Raw genomic sequence first — 24,828 nt, forward strand, 5'->3', positions numbered from 1 at the left:
CTAGAAAATACTGGCAAGATGCCTTCAGATAAAAACGGGATTTGTCAGACTATTGAAAGACTAATAAAATGAGAAAGGCTTGCATCTTTTCTTTTTTGCTATATGAAACCTCAGGATATTAAAGCATGTGTTACAAAGATACCGGTTTAAAAGAGACAACATAAGAATAACACTTAAATGTATTCAAATTTTATTTTATTCACATTTATTTTAAAATTTTTAAAATGTTTATGGAAGAATAAAATTTCTAAACTAACTTTTATCCAACCAAATATTATAAAACCTAAAAAACTACTAGGTTGGCCAAAAAGTTCATTTGGGGTTTTGTGTAAGATGTTAACAGGAAAATCCAAAGTTTTTAGCCAGTCTGATAATGCTTTATGCAGTGTTTAAGATACTTCACTAGAGTTTCAACATTAGGAGATCTGATGGTTTTCTATAAAGACTTACAATTTGAATGTCCTCTGGAAGGCTAAGATAGAAGATAAAATTGAAAAGAGAAAAAAAGTCAACTCAGAGTATTTTAAAAGAAAGAAATGATTTATATGTATGTATGTGTGTGTGTGTGTATTCATTCCCTTAGTATTTGCTTTTTAGTCACTAAGTTGTATCCAACTCTTTTGAGACCCCATGAACTGTTGCCCACCAGGCTCCTCTGTCCATGGGATTTCCCAGGCAAGAATACTGGAGTGGGTTCCCATTTCCTCCTCCAGGGAATCTTCCCAACCCAGGGATAGAACTCTTTTCTCCTGCATTGGCAGGTGAATTCTTTACTGCTAAGCCACCAGAAATTAATGCGATAGGGATTTAATGACTGAGGGTCATCACTAAACGAGTACTGAACTAGCTGTTTTTCATAGATTACAAGCAGGAAGTCCCTGTTTTTTGAGAATATGGTCTCATAGGCAAATAAAAAGAAAAAGGAAGGGTATGACTAGAATTACACCAATATAATTAAACTAAAAACTCTTAAAAACAAAAAGAAAAAGCAACCAGTTTGTTTTCAAAAACAAAATATGGTTTATAATTGTGGCAAAAGCACAAATCAAGTTGCTGATGGCATTATATGATAAATGATTGCACAACCAACTCAAAAGAATCATCAGTTATTTTTACAAATATGTTCAAAGACTCTATCAGTTTTCCTAAATATCCTCCCTTCATCCTTTTTCACTCACATGTTTACTTCTAAAGCACCTGTCACCATCTTTGACAAATTTTTCTCTTCCACTATCAACTAGTCTTACTCTCCAGGCTCTTCACTGGCCCCTGGCTTTGACTGTAATTTAAACAACTCTCTAATATTCTGATTAACTTCAGAAAACCTGATTTTTATGTTAGACTTCCAAGATTGCTTTTTTGATTTCGGTTTTGTTTTTTTTTAATCAAATGCAAACCTTCAATGACATGGCCCTAATGGATGTAAGTAGATATTATTCTGTTAAGGCTTTCCAGTTGGTATTAGTGGTCCAGAACCCACCTGCCAATGAAGGAGATGCAAGTGATGCCAGTTCGATCCCTGGGTTGGGAAGATCCCCTGGAGAAGGAATTGGCAACCCACTCTGGTATTCTTGCCTGGAGAATCCCATGGATAGAGATACCTGTCAGGCTATAGTCCACAGGGTCACAAAGTGTCTGATACGACAAAATCGACCTAGCACACATGCACCATGCTTGCTCAGCAAGGGGAAGGGGGAGGATTTTGACAAGAACCAATGTCTGTTATTTCTATTAACTTAATCTTCACACTTTAAGAAGTGGGCTGTAGTCTTCCTATGTTAGATAGGATTATTGATGTTCAGAAAGTTGAAGGACCTTGTATACATTACAAAGCTTCAACCTGTCTCTGTCCAGAGCATATACTCTTTCTACTTAACATTTGTAGGGTGATATATTTTTCTTTAAGCTTTGTAACAGGATACAGGAGATAGGTAAAGAAATTCTTTATTTGTCCTCACAGAAGAAACTGATCTGCAGAGTAACAGAAAACATCTCTGAGATACCCTCAATAGGGAAATCAAAGTGAAAATTTTATGAATGTCATATGTTAATGGGGCATCCCAGGTGGCACAGTGGTAAAAGAATCCACCTGCCAGGAGATGCAAGAGACCTGGGCTCAATCCCTGGGTGGGGAAGATCCCATGGTGAAGGAAGTGGCAACCCACTCCAGTATTCTTCCCTAGAAAATTCCATGAACAGACGAGCCTGTCAGACTACAACCCATGGAGCTGCAAAGAGTCAGACACAACTGAGCATGCACGTACGCATAGGTTAGTAAACTGTAATAATCTGTCAGTTCACTTCAGTCACTCAGTCATGTCCGAGTCTTTGCAACCCCATGAACCGCAGCACGCCAGGCCTCCCTGTCCATCATCAACTCCCAGAGTCCACCCATGTCCCTTGTGTCAGTGATGCTATCCAATCATCTCATCCTCTGTCGTCCCCTTCTCCTCCTGCCCTCGATCTTTCCCAGAATCAGGGTCTTTTCAAGTGAGTCAGCTTTCCGCATCAGGTGGCCAAAGTATTGGAGTTTCAGCTTCAACATCAGTCTTTCCAATGAACACCCAGGACTGATCTCCTTTACGATGGACTGGTTGGATCTCCTTGCAGTACAAGGGACTCTCAAGAGTCTTCTCCAGCACCACAGTTCAAAAGCATTAATTCTTCGGCGATCAGCTTTCTTTATAGTCCAACTCTCACATCCATACATGACTACTGGAAAAACCACAGCCTTAACTAGACAACCTTTGTTGGCAAAGCAATGTCTCAGCTTTAATATGCTGTCTAGGTTGGTCATAACTTTCCTTCCAAGGAGCAAGCGTCTTTTAATTTCATGGCTGTAATCACCATCTGCAGTGATTTTGGAGCCCAGAAAAATAAAGTCAGCCACTGTTTCCCCATTTATTTGCCATGAAGTGATGGGATCGGATGTCATGATCTTAGTTTTCTGAAAGTTGAGCTTTAAGCCAACTTTTCACTCTCCTCTTTCACTTTCATCAAGAGGCTTTTGAGTTCCTCTTCACTTTCTGCCATAAAGGTGGTGTCATCTGCATATCTGAGGTTATTGACATTTCTCCTGGCAATCTTGATTCCAGCTTGTGCTTCCTCCAACCCAGCGTGTCTCATGATGTACTCTGCATGTAAGTTAAATAAGCAGGGTGACAATACACAGCCTTGACGTATTCCTTTTCCTATTTGGAACCAATCTGTTGTTCCATGGCCAGTCCTAACTGTTGCTTCCTGACCTGCATACAGGTTTCTCAAGAGGCAGGTCAGGTAGTCTGGTATTCCCATCTCTTTCAGGATTTTCCACAGTTTACTGTGATCCACACAGTCAAAGGCTTTGGCATAGTCAATGAAGCAGAAATAGATGTTTTCTGGAACTCTCTTGCTTTCTCCATGATCCAGCGCATGTTGGCAATTTGATCTCTGGTGCCTCTGCCTTTTCTAAAACCAGCTTGAACATCTGGAAGTTATGTCTATATGTATAATCTGTCTATGTGTATATATATAGATGTGTGTGTTTAAATGTTTTCCTCATGATACTCAACCACTTTTTAACTGCTTAATCATATTGCAAAAGTCCCAAATTTGTCTAGTTTTAATAGATAAAAGTTTATATTTCTGTGTTTCTTCACTAAGGCGACCTAAATGCTCTCAAACTCTAGATTTCTGGACCCCATTCTACACATAATTAAATCAGAGTATCTGGCCTTAGGACCTAGGAATTATCATTTTAATAAGCTTCCCAAATAATTATCCATATTAAAATTCAAGAACTATATCATTTGAAGACACATATAGCAGCTTGACTTGGAAAGTGCAAGATAAGGTATAATGGTAAGTAGGTGAGGTCAGGCTTTCTCCTACAAGATGTTTGAAAGCATCTGAAGGAAGAAGTCTATTTATCTATTAATCAGAGCTTTTTTACTATCATTATTCATAAACAACAGTTCCATTAATCAGTTCAGTTCAGTTGCTCAGTCATGTCTGACTCTGTGTTACCCCATGGATTGCAGTACACCACGTTTCCCTGTCCATCACCAACCCCCGGAGCTTGCTCAAACTCATGTCCATCAAGTTGGTGATGCCATCCAATCATCTCATCCTCTGTCATCCCCTTCTCCACCTGCCTTCAATCTTTCCCAGCATCAGGGTCTTTGCTAATGAGTCAGTTCTTTGTATCAGGTGGCCAAAGTATTGGAGCTTTGATTAACATGGCATTATAATTACATAAGATTAGCACCAAGGAAAAAGATGGTAAGAATTCAGGTATACTAAAATATTTAGAAGATAACAAAGAGTCAGTGTGAAATAAAGAGTGCATGCGTACATGCTAAGTCACTCAGTTGTGTCCAATTTTTGAGACCTTATGGACCATAGCCCACTAGGCCCCTCTGTCCATGGGATTCTCCAGGCAAGAATACTGGAGTGGGTTGCCATGCCCTCCTCCAGGGGATCTTCCTGATCCAGGGATTGAACCCATATCTCTTTTAAGTATCCTGAATTGGCAGACTGGTTCTTTATACTATCACCACCTAGGAAATAGAGAGTAAATCTTAAATAAGATATATTTATCTGCTGACTTTTTTCATCAGCCTTGTCACAGAAGAGGTAAAAGTTCACACAAGATTGCCATAACACTACATTTAGAAGTCAAAGTGATAAATGCACTAAAAACCTAAAAAGTAAGAATATACATCTTTGAAAGTAATCAATGTCTGGAAAGTTTATGAATAGCACTATGACCTCTGAAAAATGATCAAAGTGTTTTAGGTCTAAAGTTAAGAACAGATCCTGACAATACATGGCTAGGCAGGAAGTGACACCCCCAGGGTCTCCTCTTTCCAAACCATAAGGAGTTCTAGATTTCAGGGGCACCATCATTACATTCCCAGAAGACCATTCAATCAATGTGTGTGTGTGTGTGTGTATATATATATATATATATATAAACAGAGGAATTCTTCTTTCAATTTCAATCTAGTCTTCTTTCTGCACAAGCAAAATACTAGCTTCCATTTCTTTCACTCACTTATTATGGGCAGTTTCCACTTCTGAATCCTACTTTGTTTTTAGATAATTTACTAAATCAGTGTTCAGTTATATCCTGATCCAACATTCCCAATCGATTCTCACACTTTTCAATAAGGACTAGTTAGTGGCTTACAGAAATTCCACTGAATATATTTAAAAGCTCTTGTCATTCTCTGAAGGAGTAAGAAGAGCTAATCCCATTATTATTCAAGTAAAAAGAATGAGAACTAGACAAAATGAGACCTTAATAACTGCTATAATTTAGGCCCTGCTTATCTAGCAAAAACAATTTCAACTGTAGCACAAACAAATCATTAAGAGTAAAAACAGACACTATTCAAATGGTTAACTTCCTGTACCAAAATGAAAACAGAGTAGAAGGTTTTGCTCCTAAATTTCTTATTCTATTTTACATTTGACAAAAATGTCAAATAAATTTAGAAATGGCTGCTTTACCCAAAGAATATATCTTAGTTATTTCAAAAGATGAATTAATCTGTAACTAAATTCTCAGTTTGTAATTTATGTAATTCAAAGAGAAACAACATTCAGATTTTAAATATATTCAAAGATACCTGAAACTCTCAAAGTTTTCAGAAGAGGTAGCCTTTCTAAAAGATCTATGAGACCATTTGACATCCACAAACTAAAAGAATTTTGTTTCTGGAAAAGAAAGTTGGAAATAACTTTTTTTTTTTTCTAAACTGTACTCCTAGTTCTTTTAAAGGCATGGTAATCTACTTAACATACTCAGAAGAGAAATGTCTGCTTTCAGTGAGAGGAGATGACAATATCTCTATTAAGAGTTAAAATATAGCAACAAAATATTCTTATTTAACTTAAAACTTCCCTTCTATTTTAACAAGTTCCATTAAAAACTAGATAGACCATAAAATTGATTGGATAAATTAAAACATGTCATTCTGATGAAACCTTGTGAACTGTTGATTTTTAAATTCCTCTGGACTCTGAAATTATGCTACCACACTTCTAGATTATTCAGCACAATTGGACTATCTCTACAGCTGGATGACATCTGAAAAGAGCTAATTTCACAAAGTCATCCCTGGAAGCAATGTGCTCAAATTATATTTTGTAACTGAGCGCAATTAAAAGATAAAAAGGAGATAGTAGTTACTTTACATGAGACTTTTCAGGAAACACAGCAATTCAGTAAGAACCTCTAACAAGAATATAGACTAACTGTAAAAAGGTGTAGCTGAACACCTATCAACACTTTGTAGAAAGCCATGGGAACAAATGTCAAAGTTGATTCTTTCTCAATTAAAGCATTAGTTGTACATGAAAAAGACTTGAACTTTTATTTTTCTGAAAAACATACCCTAACTTCAGATACTGTTCTGAAGTTCATACCACATTGGTCTTAGGGGTGGTTTAGTTATTTTCAGTTGGAAGTGAGCTAAAAATAAATATCTAGGACTCATGCTGAGTGGGGTTTCCTACCACGAAAGGCACAGGCAAGTTCAGCTCCTATCTGACACATGCCAGAGAATTTTTTTAAGTTATGTTTTGAATTTTTATTTATTTTTAATTGGAGGAAATGTCTTTACAATGTTGTATAGGTTTCTGCCACACAACAATGCAAACCAGACATAATTATGCATATATCACCTCCCTCAAGAGCCTCCCTCCCTTCCGCCAGCCCACCCTTCTAGGTCATCACAGAGCACCAGGCTGGGCTCCTTGTGTTATATAACAGCTTCTCACCAGTTACCTATTTTACACATGGTAGTGTATCTATGTAGACAACCTTCAGATTGGGAGAAAATAATTGCAAATGAAACAACTGAAAAAGAATTAGATCTCCAAAATACATAAGGAGCTCATACAGTCCAATATCAGAAAAACAAGCATCCCAATCAAAAAATGGGCAAAAGACCTAAACAGACAGTTTTCCTAAGAGGAATACAGATGGCCAATGAACACATGAAAAGATGCCCAACATCATTCATTATTAGAGAAATGTAAACTACAATGAGGAAACCTCGCACCAGTCAGAATGGACATCATCAAATAATCTACAATAATAATAGTAACAATAATACAAAACAATAAATACTGGAGAGGGTGTGGAGAAAAGGGAACCCTCTTGCACTGTTGGTGGGAATGTAAATTGATATACCACTATGGAGAACTGTACAGATAAACTTTTTATAGTAATAGAAGTATAAATATTTTAAAAATGTAAATTCACAGACTAGTGAATAGGCTACTTTTTTCTACAGAAGTTTACTTCAATAGGTTTAATCACTAGTTCAATTTCAGGAGATTGGAGGATAAATATTTCAGAGTAAAATCATTTCTTTCTTCTCCATCCCTTTATTCCACTAGCTGGTGCCTAACATAAGCAAGACACTGGACTGGAATTTTCTAAAAAAAATACTGATGGCTGACACACAGAAGGGAAGAAGTGTTGATTCCTTTTATAATGAAAATGCTGTGACATGAGTGTGACTTCTTCAGTTCTTGATGCTAGAAAGCAGATTTTCGGGGAGCCCAGGCAGCTCAGGATGTCTCTCCCACCTCTCTGGGAGATTGTTGTGGAGTCAGGTGTGTGCTAACACTCAAACACGGGGTTGTTTTGTATGACAAGGACTAGCACTGCCTTCTGAAAAGCATTTCCTAAGCAGACCTGTTAACTTCATCCTCTGAAATACTTAGTTTAAAAATAAGAACCATTTCCTTTCTCTGTGCTCAAGCTAGTTTAAAAATGTCCAAAGGAGGCTGACTCCACAGGGGTTTCCCCCAAATAAACCATTCCCCCTGCCAAATAATATTTCTATGACTTCAAACTTCCATTAGGTTTATTTAAGTGGATTATATCTGAAGAGGAGGAAACACTTGCCACAGACACAGCATAAATATTCAGTTATTTCAACTTACTTCAGAAGGTGGAAAAATTCTATTAAAATTCTATTAAATTTAAACCACAACCTCCTTGCATAAAATTATTTCAATATTCTGACAAGGTACAGTGGGGGTGTGGGGGATAGAAAAGCATTCCTTAAACACACGCTGAGTGAGCAGAATCTATTTTGTTTAAAAAAAATGAAATAAAACACATTGCTTGGAAAAATATTTATACATACATACACACACACAGAGGACATTGTAAGAAAATAAGACTGGCCAAAAAAAAAAATTTACAAGCCCAACCTCTACATTAATTTAATTTTAGAATTAGCCAGGGTGAATGACTAGTTATATTAAATACAAACTCAAGTAACAGTTATGATTACTATAGCTTTTTAATATTTAGCTAGTTACTTCAAAGAAAGCTAAATTAAGCCAGCTTCACCAGGAGTGAGATTGAGTCCACATGATTTCTTTTTAGATAAATGTGCTTCTTTGTATATCATGATTCTATTACCTTTTGTTCTTTTTAGATTATCTCCTGATACATGAAAACCTACCTACCTCTGCATTTTTATTCTCTAATGCAAAGATAAATAAACTCTTACTTTAAAAGGGAGAAATTTATAAATTGAAAATCTTACAATAAATAACACATACAGATTATAAACCAATATTCACAAAATAAATGCCTACTTTAAAAATAATTCTATACATCTATGTATATAAAGGATCATGCCAGATATCAAAAGTTGTCTTCTCATCAATTCTCAATGTAATATTGGAACTATGCCTAGAGTTAATGAATTCATAGAGCTTGAGGAAAGGAGATGGAAAGAAGGTGACTTTTTTGGAGTGTAAGGGGGGCAAGAGGCCTCATTTAATTTTTTTTTTTCAATCTTTGGCGGTCCCATGTAGGGTATTAGATCACCAACCAGCAGCCTAACCCCTTCAGCGAAGGCTCAGAGTCTTAACCACCAGACTACCAGGGAAGTCCCAGGATGGTGGGACTTTTAAAGTTTGCCTTTTTCATCTGTACATTTTTCTAGGTTCATGCAGTTTGAAATTATGCAGAGCTGCAAAAACCACCTAATCTCAATTCCTAGTTTAGAAATTACACATTATCAAAATTTCCAGTCCTCTCTAGACACAAAATAGAAGCATTTTCCTTTTGTATATCCATGAGAGTTGTGTTTACATAAGCAATAGCAAGGAGTCATCAGCCTTTCACAGACACTGTTAGAATTTTCATCCATTAAAGCTACTAGCAGTTTGTCACTTAAGTTCCCTAAGTTACCAAGATAACAACATGCATTATAAATATAAGCACTTTCATTTCTAAAGAGACATTGCTGCTGCTGCTGCTGCTAAGTCACTTCAGTCATGTCCGACTCTGTGCGACCACACAGATGGCAGCCCACCAGGCTCCCCCGTCCCTGGGATTCTCCAGGCAAGAACACTGGAGTGGGTTGCCATTTCCTTCTCCAAAGAGACATTAGATAACCCAATAACAGACTAATCACCATGGCTGATCACGTGTTCAGACTATATCCATAAGCCATCCCTGTTAACAAATCACACTTTGAAAGGCAAATTCATAATTAGCTGGTAACACCGATTCTGTGTTGTACATCAAGTTAACGAAAAGGTTCCTCATTATGGACTCTGTTAAACTCTCCCTCCAATTAAAATCAGCATATTTTAAAATATGTACAATAATGTCAAGGAGGAAAATCAGACTGACCTGCCAACTATTAGAGCAGCAAGTGATACAAAAATGAGCTATCAAGATTGTATACAAAGGTGAACAGTTGTATATTAAGTGCTATCATAAAATCTACATGGATTTTCCATTATAATGGAAGAGGTAACATTCGTATTCAAGTACTTCACCTCTTTAAAAACGTTCCAAAGATTAGCCATCAGCCACATGTATATACCAAGTACTTGAAATGTAGCTACAACAGACTGAGATGGGCTGTAAGTGGAAAACATACACCACAAAATCAACTTTAGCACAAAAAAAAACAGAAAGCAAAATATCTTGATTTATACATTGATTTTATGTTAGCATGATAAAATGGATTAATTAAACAGTATTATCATAGATTTCAACTAGTTGGTTTTTATTTTTTTAATTTTTTTATGAGGCTACTAGAAAACATGAAATTCAGTAATTTGCTCCTGTTACATTTCTATTGGACAGTGCTTATCTATAATGTTTACAGGACTGTTTTCATCAAAGCCACTGGGTGACACTGTTTCTCCATTAAATTGATGCAAGTAAAGCAATTTCCTGGCAGAGGAAAAAGTCTTGCACATACCCAGGCATGCATATACATGTATGCACACACATAAGCGCACACAACAGACATCATGTGTTCCTTATAATTATCCATATTCTTAGGATGAAAAACCATGAATACACCTAAGTACTTTTATTATCATCTTAGCAGGACTTGAAATACTTAAAATCTGTAATAATCATTCAGATTCCTCAATAATAAATGACAGCTCTAATCAAATCAAATAAGCAGAAGTTGTTTACTTTGACTTTTCCCAAACAGCTTTCCATCTTCTAAATTGTAATGTTTCTCATGACTGCCTCTAAAAAACTTACATCCTATTTACTTACATTTTAATGGATTCCCACAGAAACCATGAAAAATAATTTAGATGAACAAAAACCACCAGCTGTTTTTGCTAACAAAGAAATGCTTTACCCATGTGCAGATTCCTTTTCACCTTGAAGTTTGAAATCCTGAACATTTTTAAATCGATTCACTAAAACTAAAATGAAAACAAAAATCGATATTTAAGCCACCATCATGCACTCTTCTTTGATGAGATAAAGATTCCACAAAGTAGGACTTTGCAATGCAATTGATATTCATTTCTGGGACAAATTCTTGAATAATACAGTCTAAAAGCTGCCTGGTAGATGACCAGAAAACTCACCTTTGTAAGGGCTCCAGAGTTTTGTGTTATCTGTACATTCAGTGGGTTTTATTCAATCTTCTAATCCTGAATGAGAATTTAGAGTTGGATTCCAGTGTAAAATCACAAGTGATTAGTAGGTTTAAACTGATCTGCCTAACTCTTTTTCCACTGTTCCCCAGCAGCAGATTCAAGTCCAACAGAGAACTGGATACAAGTCAACATTTTACCTCAGGTTGCTACATACTTTTAGCTGATTCTCCCTCAGTTTCCTTTTCTCTAAAATCAGACTTATTCTGGTCTCCGAACTACAGCCTGCATGGAGTTAAGCATTTTAAGATCTTGCTGCAACAAGTTCCTTAAGCCATAGACTACACCTCAGGTTAGAAAAGCCACCACTGTGTTAGCTTGAGGTGTGTGTAATGTGTCCCAAATCTTGTATTATCTTTATTTCAGTAGTCCTATTAATGTATACTAAATTACTTTCCACTTCAAAGAAACAATTCTCCCTTGCCTTCAAAACCTAAACCCGCTCAAAACCTAAAACAATTAACCATATGTTTAACCATTATGCATTGAGGACCTTCTGAAAATCTATGAAAACATAAAATTTTTCCCCAGAAAAATGAAAGGATGAACTTTTGCATAAAATTTCAGAGATGAGATGAACGGTTCTGGCTCTAGATTTAAAATCTGCTCTATGATTTTATATGCACTGCTTCAGTGATTACCTAAGAGGTCATTTCCATACTTAACTATGAATTTCTCCTTTTCTTATGTTGATATCTCATTATCCTAACTAGGCTCTAAGCTCTGAAGAGTCAAGGTGCTGCACTGTACCCGTATAGAATTTGTATGCTTTTTAGCACAAGGCTTATTAATGCACAGACAAAACATGTTGACTTGACATTGTATAGGTTCACTGACCAAAGACTTGATGAATAGCATTAGCTAAGGATAGCATCTTCTAAAATAGTAGACATTTGGGAGAACACAGATGGCCAACTAATATTTTCAGCAATCAGTATCTGACAAATTTTTCTCTGAACTATGACTTCTGCACATCTTTTTTAAGATTTTTTTTCCCCCAGGAATCAAGCCTGTGTATTTTATGTTGACAATCGTGCAAGTGTACATTCTCAAGTACAATGCTGAGATAATTCCCCTAGGATAGCCTTACAGAAAACAAAAACAAAAAACTTCTTAAAAAAAAATACTACCAATAGTAAAAGTATATACTGAGAGGTAATTCCTACAAGCATTTAAATTTCTATGTAAAGGAACTAATGTTCATCTGAATATTAAGAGCACAGCTTTAAGTGCAAGAACATGGAGGTGTCTCTGAATCTCCTGGTTTATTCTGAATTATTTGATAGAGCTTCCTTGAAAATAGGAATATATTAATAGAAAATAAGCACAAATTGAGTTTTCAGTCAAATGCACTTGAAGCTTCCTTTAATATCACACCCAGAAGAGGAAAGGGAGGTGGAGACTCCATGGAATAGGAGACACATGGCCAATGAAAGGCTTACTAGGTGGCGCTAGTGGTAAAGAACCCGCCTACCAATGCAGGAGACTTGAGAAACACAGGTTCAATCCCTGGGACAGGAAGACTTCCTGGAGAAGGTAATGGCAACCTGCTCCAATATTCTTGCCTGGAGAATCCCATGTACAGAGGAGCCTGGTGGGCTACAGTCCGTGGGTTCGTAAAGAGTCAGACACAACTGAAGCAACTCAGCACACGTACACACATGGCCAATGAAAACAATTCACCAGAAACATGTAAGATTGTGCCTAATTTCACAAAGCTCAAGAAACTTGCCCTATGCAAAAAAGGTTTTCTGAAAAATCCAACTCCGCCCCCTACACCCTAAATAAACTCACTGTTTTACTAAGATTAAATAACCGAAGTTTTCAATGAAGTGTACATAGACTACTGGGCTGTTACTGGCACAAATCACATTAATCAAAAATCTTAAAATATCATATACATGCAGATTTCTAATTTTGAGGTTCACAAACATCCTACTTCAACATAATAAATGAGAACTTATTGAAAAAGGAAGTGAAATTAAATTTGGTGAAGACTTTTATTCACCTAGAGTCCTGAAGAGATTCTTCTCAGAGTTGTATTTCCTAACAGAGTACAGCAAATTCACACAAATGTCACTACAGATATAATGAATGTTTTTTCATGCCAGTGTCACTCACCCTTGCCTGCCTGAGCCCCCTCCCCCCTAGAGTTTTCAAAATGTATTTCATACACAGAGTCACTGTTCTGGTTGTTTATTTAATTAACATGACAGCCCAGCATACACAGCATTTCTTTCAGTTCTACAGTTTTAACTTTTTTACACTTTAGACTCAATACAGAAAGAGTGAAATTACTGTTTGCCTCCTTCCAACCTCTGTAAATTTATATAGATTCACTGACTATTTCTGTCAGTTAAAACACTTTTTTCAGTATGCTTTAAATATCTATATTCACAAAGTAAAATCACAATTTTGTCCCTACACACCAAAAAACTTTCTGCCCTCACCTTTCCCAAGGGATGAGAAAATCTTGTTTTTCCTTTTTAGGGTTTTCAGAAGTTGGCATTAATTAATTTTAATTCTTTCAGCAGGTCATAAATAATCAATATTGTTCTTTGTATTGCCATATGCCAAGTTATACTCCTGAAATGGGATAGATGCTACAATTGGATTAAAAAGGTATGATTATTTCTGAAATTTATTAAATTTGAGAAATATGTTCTGTTATCCTGAAATGTATTTAGGAGTTTAAAGAACAATTCATTCTATATTTTCAAAAGAAATACTTCTGTATTTTAAAAATACACAGTAAATGCAAGAAAGTTGTACTTTTTACCAAAGATGTAAGAAGGCCTACCATTGAAAACTACACCTACTACTGTATCCTATTGTTTTTGCTTTGCTGTTTCTGTTTTTGACTTTTTTTTGACTGAAAATATCTTTCTTATATCAGTAATGAAAAATTTGATTCTACTTTTGGTAACCAACCACTAGACTCTTACAAAAACTGTTGCGTTTCTATAAAAGCCTGCTAAAGATCTTTTTGCTAAAGATGTTTAATTAACAGCCTTAAGGCCCTATGTGTGTGAAAATATTTTTATTTTTAATCTCACAAAATGAAGTAAACAGCTGTACATTTCTGACTGAGAGTATACCCACCACAAAGAATTTTGTCATGAAGCGGTACAAAAGTATTAACGGTGAGAGGCATACAGTTTGTGTTTATTTTATGTGAAACCGTAGGCAAAGATATTAAATCCTTCTTAAAATGTAACTAAAATAAAATTTCATTGGTTTGAATTCTTTCAAATATCAGTGTGTAAGGTGGTCCCAGTAATTAGAGGGAAAGAGCCAGCCAATTGTGTTGAGTATCAAGAAAAGAGACACCCTTTCAAATACAATATCCAAGTGTTAAAAGTGATGAATTAAAATTTTATGTTGAAAAATAACATTTAGTAATCATGCATAATTTCTAATAATTCAAGAAATTCTAAGGACCTTAGTGTTTGGAAGGCAGGGTGATACCTGCTCAGGGGTATAAACATCCACTTAAGAAAGATACATACACCTTCATGGAATCATCTGCCTTCTTAGCGAAAAAAGTACAGTTTGACTCACTGATCTACAAAATCTCGAACCTACTGGGCCAGTAGGAGTGAGTTAAAAGCCATGCAAATGTTACCAACTCTGTTCTTTCCTGAGAGCCTACTCCTTCATTCGCATCTCACAGATATACCCAGTGTCCCATTAATTCTGAGACTGAAGACTAGATCGATCCCCTTTCTTTGGCTGAAGCTGTATTTATGATCAATGCTGCAAAACTCAGTTCTGTATGTAATAGCTGATCTATTGTCTTCATGATGGTTCAGGAAGGGGAGAAGGAAGGCAGGGAGGGAGGGAACTCTGTCATTTGGTTTGCCTTATGACAATTTTATCATCTATTCTCCTTGACCTTTCAGAATTGAGTCATTGCCGAGAGATAGCTCTTAAGCTAGTGGCCGCTATCGTTCACATGGAGAAGAAAAGGTTGGAATTCTCTCACCTTTAAACCTCACAATGAACAAAGTCCAAATGAAATTCTCCAGAGGACTCTGCCAGCTTCTCTGTGTTTTATGTTCTTACACCTCTACTTAAAATTCACTTGTTGCCTGAGGATTGTCTTAAAGAGTAGACATTCTTTCAGAAAAGAAATCCTAATCAGGTAGCATTCAGGGCAGTATTATATATGTGTTTTATAACTATTTTGACTCTTGATTTCATAAAGTATGTGGATGACAGTGGTACACTTTGCACCCTTAATCAGAAGTTTGTTTCCTTGTGATAAAACAGATAAGCCATTTACTATATAGCTCCTGAACTTTTCACACAGTTAGGCTAACACATGAGATATTGCCCTGTCTTATAAGATCCTAGTGTTGTCAGTTCCCACCCACCCCCCACAATTATGCTCAGCAATAACTTTAAAGGGTCATATATAAAGACTAGCCTTAAGTAACACACACACACTTACCTATGCCCTCATTAAAAATTCAAGTAAATAAATTTCTGCTAAATGTCACCTTGCTTTCCCATCAACCATAAGAGAGAGTCCCTCATTTTAGAAAAAGAGTCTTCATAAACACAGCCTTAAAAAAAAAAAAAAAGGCAACCAAAGAAACTGATCAAAATATATTACGAATATATATGATCGACCACATTCATCTGCAAAACATGTGAAAATTCAATGCTCAGTAATTTTCTTAGAAGTCTGCAGGCTATTCAAATCACCCATTTGTCAATTCAAACCAGAGAAAACCAGTAAAAATCTATGCGTTAATTAACACTGCTGGTTAATTCTCCTAAACACCTCCTCATCTTAAATCCACCCTTAACTCTTAAATGTTAATAAGAAATTTCAGAAGTTGAATTTCAGAAGTTAAATGATATGAATTTGGAGTCAAGTTATTTATGCTTAACTCACAGATTTGCCTTAGAAATTAAGTTTCAATTTTGCAATGATCAGGTCACATTTCCCTGTAAGTTAAAGAAAAGTGTACTTGAAATACATTTAAACTAGCAGTGTTTCCATTTAAAAGATGTTCTATCAGTGACTTTAAAAAGAAATTAAAATGTGTTTTCCTCCAATTGGCTTATAGAGAGCTTACTTTATTCTGGTGATGTCCAGATTCCTACCAAAACTAGGTATCAGTCAGTGGCCTGTTTTTAACTTCACCCTTAGAGTAAGCTAAACCCAAGAAATATTTGCTTTATCTAAATGGAAAGCTAAATAAGTACATTTGTTTTAAAATAAACACAGAGACTACAATGTTGTCATCCATTCTGCTAAATAATGTCAAACAACCACATTCTGTGTAATTAACTCCATTTGAGAAACAAACTAATCACACCATATGGTGACTGCTATTTCTTAGAATTACCCAAATGATTATCCACAGTATAACCTAAAGAGAAAAAGCTTACTATGTCTTAGGATATTCTCTTACTCCCTAAAGTTGTCCTCAGTACCACAGGTAGGCATACACTTAAATGAGAAAAGTGTAAATTTCCACTTACTATACTTAACCAGCTCTCTGCCACCTCCACCCCCAAGTGTCAAATCAGTTTGAAGTAGAGAGATGAACACTGAAGTTCTCCTCAGATACAATCTGCTTCTAAAATAGGGGTTTGTTCTTTTACACCCTTTATAGCAACTGTATTCCATGATTTCAAAACAATGATAATAAGGAAATAAGTCCCCCAAATTCACTAAACATTATCTGGGATAACCTCACTCATAATTCTAGATTCCTCCTCCTCCTCTCTGAAAGATTTATATTACCAGCAATTTAGCAGTATTTTCCTGAATTATTATTTCCTGTATAAATCCACTTGAATTGCTAAATATTCACTAAGTATGTAGATACTCAAGAGAAATTTTTTCAAGTTGACACTAACAGCGCAGTCCACGATTCTGACAAATTCTGAAGTTCAGACATATTGTTCCCCAAATTGAAGTTTATGGTTATAATACAAAACACATCAGCATGGAATAATGTATGTCCCCGAATAACTTTTTTAAAAGCAAACTGGGCACTACCAAACGCAGACTCTTCAAGTTAAACTTACTGCAAAACCAGAGTGTATCAGCACCTCACCTTCAAGCATTCCTTGCTGTAACTCTAGAATATTTTTACTGACTTCCACAAATGTTTACCTGTCTTCTTAGAAGAAAGAAATTTTAAGAAAAGAAACAGAAAGAAATTCCATAAAAAGAAACAGAAAGAAATCTAGCAAAATCCTCGTTTTCAAAATCACCCATTTAAAAAAAAAATAAAAACTTAATTCGGACATTTCTGCTAAAGGAGGAAAACATGAGAGCACTTAAAAGTAGAGACAAGTCATCCGCCAGGTGTAGCACATCTAAAAAGCTGGCTCAGCTGTGAAAGACCCTGCAAAGACAATCTAGTTTTACTGCTTATTCGTGTTCCTGTTGTTCAGGTTATGAAGTATTGCGCGAGAAGGCGAGAAACACTCACTGGTTTCCAAGTCTGAAGTTAGGGCACTTTGCTGGGCTGTCTTTCCTTCTGTTCCCAGCGCTCCAATTCCCTCCACTTTGTGGCGGATCCCAAAAGCTTTCAAGTTTTCCCGAGAGGCGAGTGAGAGGTGGGGGGATGCAGGTCCTTACCTGTTCCCTGGGGATGCAGGGCAGGGAGGTCCTCCGATGGGACTTGCTGCTGCAGCCGGACATCTCGGCGGACACCACGGAGCTGGACCGCCTCCTCCTCTTAAACACCGGGATCTCTTCCTTGGTCCCAGCGATCAGCTGGGACCCGAAATGCTCCCTCGGAGCCGCCCCCGAGTACTGCGGCAAGATCTGCTCCACGTACCTGGCCAGGAGGATCCCCAGCACGCCGGCCAAGTACGCCAGGTAAGGTCTCCAGGCAACCTTGAACCTCTCTAAGGAAATGAGGGCCACGGTCCTGACCGCGCTAGTCAAGGCGATCATGAGGACGCCCAGCCTCAGCCTCAGCACCAGCCATGTCGCGGCGGCCAAGCAGCTGAGCACCACCCCCGCGGCGGGGAGCGAGAGTAAGTGATCCTCCCCGACGCCCAGCCCAATCTGGACGAGCGCTTCCCCCCCGCAGCAGACTGCCAGCAGCGCGACGGCCAGAGGCAGGCGCACCCCGGCGCGCAGGAGGTACAAGCCCATCCAGAAGAAGGCACACAGGAGACTGAAGAGCAGCGCTGAGGGCTGCAGCCAGGGGCCGAGCGGCGCGCCGCCCCCGGGAGCGCCTCCCCGAGGCCCCGGGAAGACGCCCCCTTCTGCTGCCGGGGCTGCTTCCTCCTCCTCCGCCGCCGCCGCCTCCTCACTCCGCTCCAGGTCACAGCCGATCTCCCCGCGGACCAGCCTCACCAGCAGCGCCAGCAGAAAGGACAGGGAGCCCGCGCACAGCGCCGAGGAAAGTTTCCGCGAGCGCCCGAGCGACCGCAGCACCCGGGCGCCCCAGCAGCCTCGGCAGCCCACGTCCCGGGGCGATGCGGGGCTCGCCGCTGGGGCTGGCCTCGCCTCCCAGTGGCCCGGCGTGGCCCCGACTCGGGCGGCCTCGCCCGGCACGGCCATGGTGCGCCCTCTTCGCGGAGTCCCCGAGGGCCCCCCCGACGCCCCCACCCCGCCACACACACACACACACACACACACAGGCGCGCGCTCACGCCCGCTCTTCTCGCAATCCCACCCTCGGAATCCCTCCTGCTCCCAGGCCCGCGAGCACTGAAAGTTTCAGCTTTCGAATAACTCCTGGAGAAGGCTAGATGCTCCAAAGAGACGCCTTCCAGTGAAAAGCTAGCACAGGCAGAAGCGATCAGACTTCCTCTTTTTCTCTCTTGGAAAAGCTTTGCAGCATTCTCCGCTCCACCCCCACCCCCGACTTCGGTCCGCCGGGGTCTCTCCGGACTTCAGGATTTTAAAGATCGCCCGAGGCGTCGGGCACGCGGGGGTCGCAGCAGGAGCCGGGGACGCGAGGCGAGTTCGCAGCCATCCTGGGTGCTGCCGCTCGCTAGGGGCCCGCAGCCGACGGAGGTCCCCCTCCCTCTCCTTAACGCAGTTCTTTCTCTATCACTCTTTCTTTCTCCTCGGCCGATCGTCCCCGACCCGGCCCCAGGAAGCGAACCGCCATTCCCTGGGGCAGAAAGCACAGCCTTCCCTGCGTCTGTCGGTCCAGTTCATGGCAAAAGGTGGTGAAAACGGGAAAGGGGCTGAGAAATAACCAAGAAGTTGCTAAGTCCCGTCGGAGAGACACCCAGGCGGAGAGACGAGCGGCTGCCGCAAGGGAAGGGAGGGAGGGCGAGCGAGCTGGAGAGGAAGGGAGGGTGGGAGTGAAGGGAGGGCGAGAAAGGAGAAGGAGATTTACAATTTCCCCCCCTTCTTTTTGGTGCGAGGTTGGTGGTGATTTGCAATTTTGCAGAAGGGAGGAGAGTGGAGACGACTGATTAAAACTGTATAAAAAAGCAGGCAGCTGGAGTGATCTGCAATCCCGCTTGCTTTCTTTAAGGCAACTCCCTAGGAAAGCGTTCCCAGCCCTGCTCCGCCCCTCCCCGGAGGAGGCGCTCTTCTTAGCTCAAGCGTCTTTCCCCGGAGCCGAGCCGGGCTGCGCTGCCAGCATCCTGGGGAAGGAGTGGCTCAGACCCGTCCACCGCCGGGCTCGCAGCCTCCCGGGGCTCCAGGGTCTCAGGCTGGCCCTCACACAGAGCTGCCCAGGACGATGGAGTGAAAAAAGGATGGTGCTTGGATACTTAGCTCTAGAGGGGAGTCCGCAGACTTCCCACTGTCCTGAAAATTGACAGCCACATCTACTGTCTGACTGATTCAAAGATGCTTATAGACTCAAGTCAGGTCCAAAAGCAAACCAATGTCAGGTGGCATTGTAAGGTCTTGACTGCTCCTGCTGGAAGCTCTGTTTCGAGAACCTAGGCTTTCCTGTTGGTCCAAACAATGGAAAATCTCAACAAGTTCAGTTCAGTTCAGTCGCTCAGTCGTGTCCGACTCTTCGCGACCCCATGAATCACAGCACACCAGGCCTCCCTGCCCATCACCCACTCCCGGAGTTCACTCAAACTCATGTCCACAGAGTCGGTGATGCCATCCAGCCATCTCATTCTCTGTCGTCCCCTTCTCCTCCCGCCCCCAACCTTTCCCAGCATCAGAGTCTTATATGATATAAAATGCTATAGATGATATTCCCATTACTAACACTAGATATCAAAAATGAAAATTTAATATGAAAAAAATTGTATCTATTTACAGGTATAATGATTAATGCATTTGTTGTAACCCTTTAATATATACAGCTTATATTTCTCAAAGAAGTAGCCATATGATTGCTTTATGGTTACCTAGTATAACGGAGAAGGCAATGGCAAGCCACTCCAGTACTCTTGCCTAGAAAATCTCATGGATGGAGGAGCCTGGTAGGCTGCAGTCTGTGGGGTTGCTAAGGGTCAGACGCGACTGAGTGACCTCACTCTCACTTTTCACTTTCACACATTGGAGAAGGAAATGGCAACCCCCTCCAGTGTTCTTGCCTGGAGAATCCCAAGGACGGGGGAGCTTGGTGGGCTTCCGTCTATGGGGGTCACACAGAGTCGGACACGACTGAAGTGACTTAGCAGCAGCAGCAGCAGTATAACTGATACAACTGCTTCATGGTAGCCTTGCCTGTACACTAGTGAATAAATTGTCATAGAATTTTTATGACATACAATATACAGCCCTAGTCATAATACAGAACTGAAAACTTGTTCAGTTCAGCTCAACAAGTTATCTAGACTCAAATAGCATTATTAAAGAGAAGGAGGAAGGGGCGAGCTCTCTTTTTATTGTTGTTACTTAAAAAAATACAGTGTATGAGAGTATTAGTCAACAATTGTTGATTATGGGTGGTAAATTACATTAAGTGGCCCTAGCGTCAGAGACGGAGAAGGCAATGGCAAGCCACTCCAGTACTCTTGCCTAGAAAATCCCATGGATGGAGGAGACTGGTAGGCTGCAGTCTGTGGGGTCGTTAAGGGTCAGATGCGACTGAGTGACCTCACTTTCACTTTTCACTTTCACACATTGGAGAAGGAAATGGCAACCCACTCCAGTGTTCTTGCCTGGAGAATCCCAGGGACTGGGGAGCCTGGTGGGCTTCCGTCTATGGGGTCACACAGAGTCGGACACGACTGAAGTGACGCAGCAGCAGCAGCCTCAGAGAAGTGGATAAAGTTAGGAAGCTCAATCAGAAATATTTTAAAAATCTTAAAGTGGGGGTGGGGGGATAGGAACAGGTAGGTTAACACTAGGAAAGATCTTAAAAGCTGCCTATGGTGAAATTGTCTACCATGAAAAAAGCTTGTGAAAAAAAAAAACAGGACCCTAGTTATTTATGTTTATAGGCTACATGTTTCCTACACTGTAGTAATGTTGAATTTGAGAAACTAAAAGTAAAAAATGTTAAGCTCTTTTGGCAGATTATGAAAAAATAGTATCTTTTTAAAAGTCCATCAGTGTGGGAAGTTGGGTTTTTTTAAACACTGAACACAAGACCAGTCCACTCTTGTTCATTTTTAATATGACTACCTTAAATGTAATTTGCCCTCACTAATGATAATAATAAAGACAGTCTAATTTTGTCAAGGAGATCCAACCAGACCATTCTAAAGGAGATCAATCCTGGGTGTTCATTGGAAGGACTGATGCTAAAGCTGAAACTCCAATACTTTGGCCACCTCATGTGACGAGTTGACTCACTGGAAAAGAGTCTGATGCTGGGAGGGATTGGGGGCAGGAGGAGACAGGGATGACAGAGAATGAGATGGCTGGATGGCATCACCGACTCGAGGGACATGAGTTTGAGTGAACCCCGGGAGTTGATGATGGACAGGGAGTCCTGGCGTGCTGTGATTCATGGGGTCGCAAAGAGTCGGACACGACTGAGCGACTGAACTGAACCAAACTGAATTTTGTCTTAATTATCTGAATATTCCAGGGTAAAGTGTGTGTGGAAGCTGGTGTATTTGGATAATTGGCTCAATGAAAGTGAAAAAAAGTGAAAGTGTTAGTTGCTCAGTCATGTCCAACTCTTTGTGACCCCATGGTCTGTAGCCCACCATGCTCTTCTGTCTGTGGAATTCTCCAGGCAAGAATACTGGAGTGGGTAGCCATTCCCTTCTCCAGGAATGGAACCTGCATCTCCTTCACTGTGGGCAGATTCTTTAAGCTCTGAGCCACCAGGGAAGCCCAGTTGACTCAAGATGTTGTTGTATTTTATGTGTAGAGATGAAGCAATCTAAAGAAAAGACAAAGGAGATACCTGAAAAAGAAAATCCATGAGACAGGGGAGAAGATAGCTTAAGACTTAAGTTTAACTTGGTTGGAAACAACCTGCTTTAGTTTAGGGCAGATGTTAATACTTAAATCAGGGTGTAAGTGGATATGAGGAACTGCAGCAGCAGATAATACAGCTTCTCTCCATCAGATGTCCAGAACCGTGTTACCACGTGGAAAACAAGTTGGGCAGCTAGTCAATGGCAGTGGGCACCATCTGTTTAATAATTAAACAGGAGCAGCGATCTCTTTGCCAAAGACAAATGAGCCCCTAGCCTGCCGTTTTTTGAGTTTTCTTTTTTAGACATATGATTCATATGCCAGAGCCTACCTGAAACATTTGAGTGAAAAGCCTTAATTGGAATATCGTAATGATATCCACTGCCATCAGGAAGAGCATATTAAAATGAAAAACTGTTAAGATCTGGGTATACATCACGATTAGCAAGAAAGGAATAGTGAGAATTTTAGAGTATTTTATTTTTCCCTGTACCCTACCGCCACAAGCGTCTCAGTTCTTTAGGAAAAAGACAATAAATCACCATAAAAACTGAACTTGTAAGAGATGGAATGTAGATATTAAAGCAACATTGTGACCAGAAGAACATAAGAATGGCATCTGTTAATGGCAGCAAAACAGAAACACTAGGTCTGTATGTGAATTACATTCTTGAAATGTTCAATTGTATTATAGAGGCAGTGTCCTGGTTTCTTCCAATTCTCAATAAGCCTCACAAATAGAAAGTTATTTTTTCTACCAAAAGAAAAGAAGGTAGATTGCACCTCTCCTGGCATTACCATCCAGAATCTGGAGGCAGGGAAATGAAAACAATAAAATCTTCTTCTTAGGTAGATGCAGAAAGTTGCAGAGCTGTACTACCTGAAATAAGTGTTTAGCACTGTATGTAACATTTTAAATGAAATCAAACCCAACATGTAAAGTGGACACTGAGCAATGACATAGAAATAAAAATTGCCCGTTTTCTCCACACAATTCAGTTACTGTCATGTCCAACTCTTTGCGACCCCATGGACTGCAGCGCCCCAACTCTCAGAGTTTACTCAAACTCATGTCCATTGAGTCAATGATGCCATCCAACCATCTCATCCTCTGTCGTCCCCTTTTCCTCCTGCCTTCAATCTTTCCCAGCATCAGGGTCTTTTCCAATGAGTCAGTTCTTCAGATCAGGTGGCCAAAATATTGGAGTTTCAGCTTCAACATCAGTCCTTCCAATGAATATTCAAGACTGATTTCCTTTAGGATGGACTGGTTGGATCTCCTTGCAGTCCAAGGGACTCTCAAGAGTCTTCTCCAACACCACAATCCAAAAGCACCAATTCTTCATCTCTCGGCTGTCTTTACAGTCCAACTCTCACATCCACCCATGATGATTGGAAAAACCATAGCTTTGACTAGACGGACCTCTATTGGCAAAGTAATGTCTCTGCTTTTTAATATGCTGTCTAGTTTGGTCATAACTTTCCTTCCAAGGAGCAAGCGTCTTTTAATTTCATGGCTGTAATCACCATCTGCAGTGATTTTGGAGCCCCCAAAATTGAAGGCAGTCACTATTTCCACTGTTTCCCCATCTGTTTTCCATGAAATGATGGAACCAGATGCCGTGATCTTAGTTTTCTGAATGTTGAGCTTTAAGCCAACTTTTTCACTCTCCTCTTTCACTTTCATCAAGAGGCTCTTGAGTTCTTCTTCATTTTCTGCCATAAGGGTGGTGTCATCTGCATATCTGAGGTTGTTGGTATTTCTCCCGGCAATCTTGATTCCAGCTCGTGCTTCCTCCAGCCCAGCATTTCTCATGATGTACTCTGCATATAAGTTAAATAAGCAGGGTGACAATATACAGCCTTGATGTACTCCTTTCCCTATTTGGAACCAGTCTGTTGTTCCATGTCCAGTTCTAACTGTTGCTTCCTGACCTGCATACAGATATCTCAGGAGGCAGGTCAGGTGGTCTGGTATTCCCATCTCTTTCAGAATTTTCCACAGTTTGTTGTGATCCACACAGTCAAAGGCTTTGGCATAGTCAATGAAGCAGAAATAGATGTTTTTCTGGAACTCTCTTGCTTTTTCCATGATCCAGTGGATGTTGGCAATTTGATCTCTCTTTCCTCTGCCTTTTCTAAATCCAGCTTGAACATCTGGAAGTTCACAGTTCACGTACTGTTGAAGCCTGGCTTGGAGAATTTTGAGCATTACTTTACTAGCATGTGAGATGAGTACAATTGTGTGGTAGTTTGAGGATTCTTTGGCATTTCCTTTCTTTGGGATTGGAATGAAAACTGACCTTTTCCAGTCCTATGGCTACTGCTTAGTTTTCCAAATTTGCTGGCATACTGAGTGCAGCACTTTCATAGCATTATCTTTTAGGATTTGAAATAGCTCAACTGTAATTCTATCACCTCCACTAGCTTTGTTCATAGTGATGCCTCCTACAGCCCACTTGGCTTCACATTCCAGGATGTCTAGCTCTAGGTGAGTGATCATACCATCATGATTATCTGGGTCATGAAGATCTTTTTTGTATAGTTCTTCTGTGTATTCTTGCCACTTCTTCTTAATATCTTCTGCTTCTGTTGCTGCTGCT

At 39.9% G+C, this 24,828-nt stretch overlaps 1 protein-coding gene across 4 annotated transcripts in view; it reads right to left on the reverse strand.

The window, feature by feature from the left end:
• PDE3A (phosphodiesterase 3A) overlaps window positions 1–18,496 on the reverse strand; it is a 376,433-nt gene extending 357,937 nt beyond the window's left edge. For all 4 annotated transcript variants that reach the window (XR_016037666.1, XR_016037667.1, XR_016037668.1 and 1 more), the window contains exon 1: window positions 17,546–18,496. Coding sequence is in view for 1 of the 4 variants with exons in the window: in XM_055396504.2 (XP_055252479.2) it covers window positions 17,546–18,481 (936 nt within the window). In the remaining 3 variants the exon portion in view is untranslated. The remainder of the gene's footprint in view (window positions 1–17,545) is intronic.
• Between the last annotated feature and the right edge of the window lie 6,332 nt (window positions 18,497–24,828).

This window comes from Moschus berezovskii, chromosome 6 (assembly GCF_049115385.1).
Source record: "Moschus berezovskii isolate FMDL1 chromosome 6, NW_MosBer_1.0, whole genome shotgun sequence".
Classification (NCBI taxonomy): Eukaryota; Metazoa; Chordata; class Mammalia; order Artiodactyla; family Moschidae; genus Moschus; species Moschus berezovskii.